Genomic DNA, 9,606 nt, shown 5'->3' on the forward strand with positions numbered 1-9,606 from the left:
ATGCCATTTGGGCCCTCACCCCAAACTCTGTGCTCACACTCCACGGAAGTAAATGCCTCCTACGGCTCCGCTGCCACTTCCACATTCTACCACTTTGAGCACTGCATTTGAAATCAAAGAAAATCCAGGAGGATCATTTGGGGCCAGGATTTTGAGACCAGCCTGGGCAATACAGCAAGACCCCATCTCTGTAACAGTAGGAAAAACATTAGCTGGGCATGGTGGTGGAACCTGTAGTTCCAGCCATTCAGGAGGCTGAGGTGGGAGGATCACTTGAGCCCAGGAGTTTGAGGCATCACTGGTCTCTGATCGCACCACTGCACTCCAGCCTGGATGCCAGAGTGAGACCCTGTCTCTGAAAAATAAATTAACTAATAAATAAAGGAAAATCAACTCCAAAGCCCTGAGCCCCAATGCAGCACAGAAAATATGTTTAAAATCCTAATTTAGGCTGGGTTCAGTGGCTCACACCTGTAATCCTAGCACTCCGGGAGGCCGAGGCGGGAGGATCGTTTGAGCTCAGGAGTTCGAGACCAGCCTGAGCAAGAGCAAGACCCCGTCTCTACTAAAAATAGAAAAATTACCTGAGCTTCGTGGCGAGCTCCTGTGGTCCCGGCTACTTGGGAGGCTGAGGCAGGAGGATGGCATGAGCCCAGGAGTTGGAGGCTGCAGTGAGCTACGATGATGCCACGGCACTATAGCCCAGGCAACAGAGCAAGACTCTGTCCACCCCCCGCCCCCAAAAAATCCTAACTTAATATGATTTTCTTTTTCCTCTAAGGATTTAGTAAAACTGTGTATTTCATGTGAAAAAGACATGCTCTTCTCCTTTATGTGGTGAAATGTGCTGTGTCCTAAGTGGTCATATCTGAAATGAATTTGAAGGCTTTGAAGTATGGCGTGTGTTCTAGCAGGTTCTAAACTCCTGGAGAAGGGAGGGGAGAGGCAGCCCAGGCCCCGTGAGTTGGTGTCTGCGGAGGCCCTGGGTAACCGTGGCATAGCCACGTGGGCGCCTCAGGACGAGACTGGGTCTGGGGCGATAGGAGGATTCTCTCTTGGATGAAAGTAGGAAGTCCCAGGACCAGACCACGTGTGGAACGCGTCCCCGTGCCCTTTGTTTCCTCAGTGTCCTCAGGGCGGGGGACTTGGAAGAGAAGATCAAACAGCACATGCGCCAGGTGCAGGAGCGACGGGGCAGGTGCCCTGGGACGGCCCCGCTGCAGGAGATGAGAAAGGCCTACCACGATCTGGAGATTGTGAGTATGTTTAGAGCACGCCTTCTCTTAGGTTGTGGGCGTGCTCCGTGTGCGGGGTGGTCCCAGAACTACGGTTCGCCAGGTGACAGGAACACGTCTCAGCTGCCAGAGCGAGCCCTGCGACGTGCTGGGCCACCCAAGGGACCCCAGCCTCACCGCACACGGCCTCTGGTGGCAAGAGCCGTGGCCTGGGCCCCGTGCACTCCACGCACCTGTGGGTCCTTGCTTGAGCCTTGGCGTCCAGCGGGGCCAGGCCGCGAGGACGCTCTGGGGAGCGGGGCTTGGCTGCAGCTGCCTGGACCACGGCTGCTGTGCCCGGTGTCTGCCCCAGGGAGGCTGGCGTGTGCGGCGCCCAGATGCCCCAGCCCGGCAGCCTCCCAGCAGGACTGCGCATGACAGTCTCTCCTAGATGTCTTGAATTTTAACTGTCTCCTCACCCCGCTGCTGGTGGCGTTCATCCCCTCAGCGGCTACTGATGAGCACTTGCTGTGTGCCGGAATGTTCTGGCTTGTGAGAGCAGCGCAGTGGTGAAGGGAGACCCTTTCCTGCCCTACGTGATGTGTGGCCTGCTGGCCAGCTGGCGAGAGGACACAGTTGCCCTCCCGGGATGCCTGTGTCCCCTCCCTCCTCGCAGCCATGGGGACGTTGGGCTGCTCTCCCAGGCCACGCACGCCCCTGGCTTCAGGCTCCAGGTCACACGCCCTGCCCTGACGTGGCAGCTTCGGGCCCTGCCCCTGGGTTAGGCTGGCGCTGGGCTGTGCCCAGCCTGCCCCTGAGCAAGTAGCACCGTCACCGGGGTGGGGCAGTGCCTGCTTTCCTGTCCCCACCCCTCGTCTGCAGGCCCCGTCTCTGCCATCTGCCTCTCCCAGAGCCCGGGCAGAGATGGGGGTGCCCCACCTGGGGACCCCACCCAATCTGACTCTGACCCCTCTTCTCAGATGCTCTTTCTCCCTGGCCAAGGGAATTTTTATCTGCCTTTGGGTAAGCTGTTATTCTTCATGAGTCTGTTGTTTATGGGTCTAACCTTATCCTCGGACACCCAAAACCCTGCCTTTTAGGGCTTCAAGACGTCTGCGTCTCAGCCCATGGCTTCAAATCATGGATACGAAAGTCTGTTTGGTATTGAGCTCAACCTCTGGGCCCACAGACTGGATGACTTTGATGAAGCAGACAAATTCCTTGAAAGATGCCATCTGCTGGAACCTAGAGAAGAAATAGACAGTCTGAGTGTTTAACAGATACAGATCCGTTAAACTGCATCAATGATAACAACCTTCCCAGACAGGAAGCACCAGGCCTGGGTGGGTTAGCTGGTGAATTCCAGCAAACATTTCAGGAGGAAAGTGTGCGATTCTCTGCAGTCTCTTCCAGAAGACAAGCAGAGGGAGCACTTAACTCACTCCATGAGGCCAGCACTACTCTAGTCCCAAAGCCAGACGGAGACATCATGGGCAAGGAAAACCACAGACCCGTGTCTCTCATGAATGTGATGCAAAAATTCCCAGCATTTACGGATCAAATACAATGATGTGTAAAAGCAGTCACACACTGTGGCCAGATAGGGTTTATTCCAGGTGTGCGGGCTGGCTCAGCGTTCAAACATCAGTGACTGTGCTCCATCCCATCCACTAGCTAAAGACGAAAATCACTTACTGATGATACCAGTAGATGCAGAAAAAGCATCCCACAAAATCCAGCACCCATGATGATAAAACCTCTGCGCACCCTGGGACTGGAGGGGAACTCCCTAAACTTGTTATGGACATTACAGAAACCTGCAGCTGACAGCGTCTTGCCGGTGGGAAACTGGATGCCTCCCCTACGGTCAGGAGGAGGTGCGGGCGTCCCCGTCACTCCTGTCTGTTAGTAGCATCATGCTGCAAGTCCTGGCTAGTGCAACAAGGTAAGAAAAGGAAATAAAAGGTGTACAGGTTGAGAAGGAAGAAATAAAACTGTCTTCGTTCTCATATGACCTGATTGTGTAGAAAATTTCAAAGAATTTGCCAAAAAATTCCTGGAACTAATACATGGTTATATTGATAGAAAGGTTGTAGGATACAAAGTCAGTACACAAAAGTGAGTCATTTGCCTATATACCAGCAATCAACAAGTAGAATTTAAGATTAAGAACACAATACCACTTACGTTAACACCAAAAAACGGTGGCAAGTGTAAAGGTAGCACATGTGCAAAATCCATAGGAGGAAAACTACAGAACTCCAGGGAAAGAAACCAAAGGTCTAACTAGACGGGAGTTCCATGTTGGTGGGCAGGGACTCAGTGTTGTTGAGAGTTCTTCCCAACTCGGTCTTTGGATTTAACACAGTCTCAATCAAAACCCCAGCACATTATTTTGTGGATCTTGACAAACTGTTTTTAAAGTTTATATGGAGAGGAAAAGACCCGGAATACCCAACACAACACTGACGGAGAAAAACGAAGTTGGAGGACCGACCGGCAGTGCCCGGCTCCAAGACCGGGTGTAAAGCTGCGGTGAGGCAGCGTCGTGTTGCCAGAACAGACAGAGCAGGGGGCCCAGAGGACTCGACCCGCAGACGGCCGGTGTGACGCAGGAGTGAAGCAACTCGGTGGGGAGAGGAGAGTCTTTCCACAGGTAGTGCTGGGACGGCTGCAGAAACAGAGCCTGGGCCGGGTTCAGTGGCCCACGCCTGTGATCCCAGCACTCTGGGAGGCCGAGGCGGGAGGATGGCTTGAGCCCAGGAGTTTGAGACCAGCCTGAGCAAGAGCGAGACCCCATTGCTACTAAAAATAGAAAAATTAGCTGGGCATGGTGGCTCCTGGAGTCCCAGCTACTCAGAAGGCTGAGGCGGGAGGATCGCGTGAGCTCAGGAGTTGGAGGCTGCTGTGAGCTGTGAGGACACCACTGTAGTCCAGCTTGGGTGACAGAGCAAGACCCTGTCTCACAAAAACAAAACAAAAAAACCAGAGTCTAGACACAGACCTTATACCCTTCACAGAAATTAAAATGGATCGTAGGCCTAAATGCAGAGTGGAGAACTGTAAAACTCCTGCAAGATCGCGCAGGAGGAGGCCTGGTGGCCTTGGGCGCAGTGATGACTTTTTGGCCAACACTAAAAGCAAAATCCATGAGAGAAGTAATTGATGAGTCGGGCTTCATTAAAATAAAGACTTCTGTGAAAGACACTGTCAAGAGAAGGAGAAGACAAGCCACAGACTGAGAAAATATTTGCAAAAGACACATCTGACAAAGGACCGTTACTAGAATACGCAAAGAACTCTCAACTCAAAAGCGAACAACGCAGTTAAAAATGGGCCAAAGATCTGAGCAGACGCTTCACCAGAGGACACATGGCTGGCAGATCAGCGTGTGGACAGGCGCTCCGCACCGGGTGTCACTGGGGAGGTGCAGTTCAAGCGAGTCTCGGCCACCGGAAGTGCAGGGCGCTGCCAGCCCTGGGGAGGCCGTGGCGGGACAGGCTCTCGCTCAGCGCTGGGACGGGAGACGGGGCGGCCCTGGGGGGCAGGGGCCCTTGTAGGGAGCCAGGTCCTGAGGCTGGAGGTGGGCTGCGCTCCAAGGGAGAGAGCGGGCTTGGGTGTGGGGACGCTTCCCCTGTGCCCCCTCGGGGCACCTGCACGGAGCCCCCCACACAGAGCTGTCTCAAAAAAAAAAAAAAAAAAAAGAATCAATAGACAATAGATGAATAAATCCCCCCAGGAAGTAAAACAAAAAGAAAAGCAGGAACAGGAAAAGAGAGGAGGCGACACAAAGAGGAGTTTAGAGGACTGATCCTCGTGGTGTGACATCTAACAGGGCAGAAATCCATAAAGAACCGCAGTTCTCCACAAACGGCCGCATCCGGGTGGAAAGCGTGCCCGGCTCGGCACCGAGCAGGGGCTCCCGGGCGGGCGGGAAGGAGCCCCCACGGGCTGGGAGCCAGCACGGGCCTGGCGGGTCCTGGTGGCAACTGCCTCCTGCTGCGAGCTGGCTTCTGCGCCCAGATCCCCAGGCAGGGCCAGTAAAGCCACTTCAGACTGGAAAGGACTCAGAACTGTGACTTCCACGTGGCCCTTCTCTGGAAGCCGCTGCAGAACAGGGCGCAGGCCGGAGGGCGAGTAACCAGAAAGGAAGGGAGCGAACCCCGAAGCGCTGGGGCCCTGGGCTGTTGCCGCGACAAGCGCCTGCAGGGTCTTCCGGGAGGCGGGACCAAGAGGGGAGGAACGTCCAGGGGTTTCACCGCCTGAGAGGACTCGATGACAGGCACGGAGAAAACAGAGCACAATTTTAAAGGAAGGCAGTCATTCATCCCACAGAGCACACGGATCTCCATGGGAAGCAAAGCGTGATCAGTGAACACTGGCTCAGCAGGGCCATGTCTCCCTCCCACGGCGACGCCAGCCCTGAGCGCTGCCTTGGCCCAGGCTGTGCCCGGGCGGAGGAGGGGAGCAGAGCAGGAGGAGGGGAGCAGAGCAGGAGGAGGGGAGCAGAGCGGGCTGGACTCAGCCCTCCCTGGGGCGGGCGGAGGTTGGGCTCCACGGGCAGCTGCCCACTGGGGGCGGCAGCAGCGCCTGCCCCTTGGTGGCTGGGGTCTTGGCCCTGAGGGCCGCGGTGCCTCCCCTCGGCTTCTCCGCCTTCCGGCCAGCAGCCTGGCTGGGGACGTGGGATGGGAACAGAAGGTGTGCGCCCGGCACCAGGCTCGGCACTTCCGTGTCCTGGGAGCGAGGGTGGCAGTCGGGGCTCTGTGCGTCTCAGGTGGGTTGCGGTTGCGGTGGCGTTTCCCAGCAAGCACTTTGTCAGCAGGACAATCCCGAGTGGTCTGCACAGGACGTGTGGTGGGGCCTGTTGGGGACGCCAGGGAGGGGCTGGTGTCCTCGCGAGCAGGGGGGGCCTTGGGGACAGGGAACTGGCTCTGCCCTCTGTGTGGACCAGAAAGACGGTGACATCCGAAGTCCCACCAGCCTTCTAACCTTTAACCTCTCTTTTCCCAAAAGGCCAGAAAGCTACAGGATGAGGTCACGAAACTGAAGCCGAGATGGACCCTGAACAAGGAGCCGCAGCTGGCCGCTCTCGCTGGAAACCTGTCTGCTCGCCCACCGGCGTCACAGCCTCGGAATATATTTTTTAACACGAAATATTAAGACTCGGAAGACATTTGTCCATACCAGTGACAGACAGTGACCGCACTGATGGAGTCGTCTTCAGACGGGACAAACCGGTTGCCGTGGTTCCTTCCTAGCGTCATCCCAGGGCGGCGGGGGCGTGCTAGGGCCAGTGCTGTTCTTACAGTTTACTTCACAGCCTGTTTGGTTTTTGTTTTTTAAACAAATCTGTGTTCCTTTTCTGAGGCCGTAGAAGGTTTTAAACTGCATTAAACGAGAATACTGTAAACAAGCCACCTCGCGTTGGTTCCTGGCAGGGCACAGATCTGGGGACTGATGTCTGGACGCCAGCGCCCGCCCTCCTCACCCCGCCCTGCCCGGAGCGCGGCTGCACGTGTTGTGGCAGCTTCACCCCCGCGTCGGTTTCAGCGCAGCTCACCTGCTGCCCCGAGCCGCAAGGCCCAGCAAGGCTGCCCTTGGCCGGCGGGCGTGGGGAGCGAGGCCTGGGCTCTGTGTGCGGCCAGCCTGTCCCTGCCCGGCACCGTGCCGTCCCGTGGCCTCGACCCCGCCTGGCTGCCGACCACACAGCCTGCTCTCGGCCTGCCCGGCGTAGGAAAGCCCGTCTCTTAACGTTCCCTCTGCCAGGCTGTTCGGGTTCTGCGGGATTCTTGCGCTCAACAGTCTTGAAAACATGTTTGATTTTATTTCTTTAACTGATGTAAGACTGTTCAGACTTTCTTTTTATGTCAATTTGGTAAATATGTTTTTCAGTGAATGACTTTTTCCATTTCATCCAGGTTGTCAAACGTATTAGCATTAAGTTGTTCATAACAACCTCTTATTTTCTCATTGTCTTTAAGATTACAATAACGTGTCCTTTTTTATTCTTGATATATGTGCTTTGTGTGCTTTATCGGTCTTGCTAGAGATTTTTCAGTTTTATTCATCTTTCCAAAAAAACCAATTTTGGCTTTTCTGGGGTCTGATGAGGCAGGAGTCAAGCTGTTGGCCGGAGCTGCACCCACGGCCAGGGCCAGCTGGGGCTGGGACTTCCACGCTGCTGTCCGCCTGCTGATCCAGGGACATCTCTGATCCCAGTGCTTGGACGTTTGTGAAGTTTTGCTCTATGGCTGCCATGCAATATGTTTTGGTAAAAATTCGATGTGCACTTAAGAAGAACGTATTTTGTAATTGTTGGGTATAGCATTTTATGTATGGAGGTCAAGTTGATTAATCACATGGCTGGGATCTCCTGTATCCTGACTGACTTGTTTAAGCTCAGTCTGTCAGTTACTGAGAAAGGTATGTTAACATTCCCAGCTGTGACTGTGAACTTGTATATTTTTCCTTCTAGTCATGTCAGTTTTTGCTGTATGTACTTTGGAGCTATTTTATTAGATGCCTACAAATTTGCTTTTTTTGTTTTAGTTTCTTTTTTTTTTTTTTTTTTGAGACAGAGTCTCACTCTGTTGCCCGGGCTAGAGTGAGTGCCGTGGCGTCAGTCTAGCTCACAGCAACCTCAAACTCCTGGGCTTAAGCGATCCTACTGCCTCAGCCTCCCGAGTAGCTGGGACTACAGGCATGCACCACCATGCCCGGCTAATTTTTTGTATATATATATTTTAGTTGTCCATATAATTTCTTTCTATTTTTAGTAGAGACGGGGTCTCACTCTTGCTCAGGCTGGTCTCGAACTCCTGACCTCGAGCGATCCACCCGCCTCGGCCTCCCAGAGTGCTAGGATTACAGGCGTGAGCCACCGCGCCCGGCCTGTTTTAGTTTCTTTTTTTAATTTTAATAGATTTAGGGAGAACCAATCGAATTCCATTACATAGATATATCGTATAGGGGCAGAGTCTGGGCTTTTAATGTGCCCGTTACCCGAGCAGTGTGCCTTGTACCCCACAGGGAACTCTCCATCCCTCACAGATGCCCACAAATTCAGGATTGTTTTATCTTCCTGTTGAACTGACCCTTCGTCATTATGAAATGTTTTTCTTTACCTCTTATTTTTACTTCTGAAACTCTATTCTGTCTGGTGTTAATGTAGGCATACCACTGCTAACTGGGTTAGTGTTTATGTGATATGAATATACTTCCATCCTCTTTCAGCCTTTCTGTGTCATTGTACCGCATTTAAAGTGCATCTCATGTAAACATCGTACAGTTGGGCCTTTTCTTTATCCAGCCTGTCGATCTTTGTCTTTTAATTAGAATGTTTAGTCCACGTACATTTAACGTAATTGTGCACGTGGTTGATATTCTAAGTCTACCGTCTTGCCATTTGTTTTGTGTATCTCATTTTTATTCCTTTATTCTTCTTTCCCTGCTTCTGGATAATCGAACATTTTTCTCTCTCCTATTGGAGTTTCAGGAATGTCTTTTTGTATCGTTCTTTTGGGTGTTGCCTGAGAGATTACGGTGTGCACCCTGGATTATTGAAGACGGTGCGTCGTTCTCCACCACGCGATGCAGGAACCCCGCAAACGCGAACCGGTCCGCGCCCCGTTCGGCCGCTGCTGCGCATTTACTCCACCTGCGCATGCGTGCGAGCTGCGGGCGCCGGCTGTGCCGCGGTGCGTGACGGGGGACGGGCGTGCGTCAGCGTCGCGCCCACGTCCGCCGCGCTGGCGTCTCCGTCCCACACGAGTCCCTGCTCCCGCCGGAGTGACGCCCTTTACCCGGCGACCCCGTCCTGCCACGTCCCTGCCCCGTGCTCGGCAGGCGGCGAGCTCACCTGGGCTCGTCGTCCGGAGGCGACCCCGGTTCTCGGAAGCGACCCCGGTCCTCGGCGGCGGCCCCGGTTCTCGGAGGCGACCCTGGTTCTCGGCGGTTCTGCCGCGGCCTTCCGGCTCCGGGAGCTTTGTTAAAAATCCAACTTTCGTCATCATTGTTACTTCTTGGAAGGTAACATGTCTTTTTCCCTCTGGTTTTCTTAAATATTTTTTATTTATTTTTGGTTTTCGTCAGTCTGTGCTGGACCTAGATGTGATTTTGTTTTCATTTGTTAGAATATACAAAACTTGTCAAGTCTGGGAGTGAATGTCTTTCGTCAGTTTTGGGAAATTCTTATCCGTCATGTTGTGAATATCATTTTCCCCTGTTCTCTCTCTCCTCCCTCTCGGGACCCCAGTTACACGCACACGCACACGCCTGGCTGTGCCCTCCGTGTCCCTTACCCGTGTCCTGTCCTTTCTCTGTGATTCGGGTCCGACGTTTCCTGTGCACGTGGCTTTGGACTTGCTAGTCTTGTCTTCTGCTTGTCCCACAA

At 53.8% G+C, this 9,606-nt stretch overlaps 1 protein-coding gene across 1 annotated transcript in view; it reads left to right on the forward strand.

The window, feature by feature from the left end:
- Positions 1-6,603, forward strand: part of LRRC27 (leucine rich repeat containing 27) — a 31,246-nt gene extending 24,643 nt beyond the window's left edge. The window contains exons 10-11 of the mRNA XM_069460419.1: positions 1,127-1,256; positions 6,228-6,603. Of these exons, the coding sequence (XP_069316520.1) occupies positions 1,127-1,256; positions 6,228-6,374 (277 nt within the window). The 3' untranslated portion in view covers positions 6,375-6,603. The remainder of the gene's footprint in view (positions 1-1,126; positions 1,257-6,227) is intronic.
- The last annotated feature ends 3,003 nt before the right edge of the window (positions 6,604-9,606 follow it).

The sequence above is a fragment of the Eulemur rufifrons genome, chromosome 28, assembly GCF_041146395.1.
Source record: "Eulemur rufifrons isolate Redbay chromosome 28, OSU_ERuf_1, whole genome shotgun sequence".
NCBI lineage: Eukaryota > Metazoa > Chordata > Mammalia > Primates > Lemuridae > Eulemur > Eulemur rufifrons.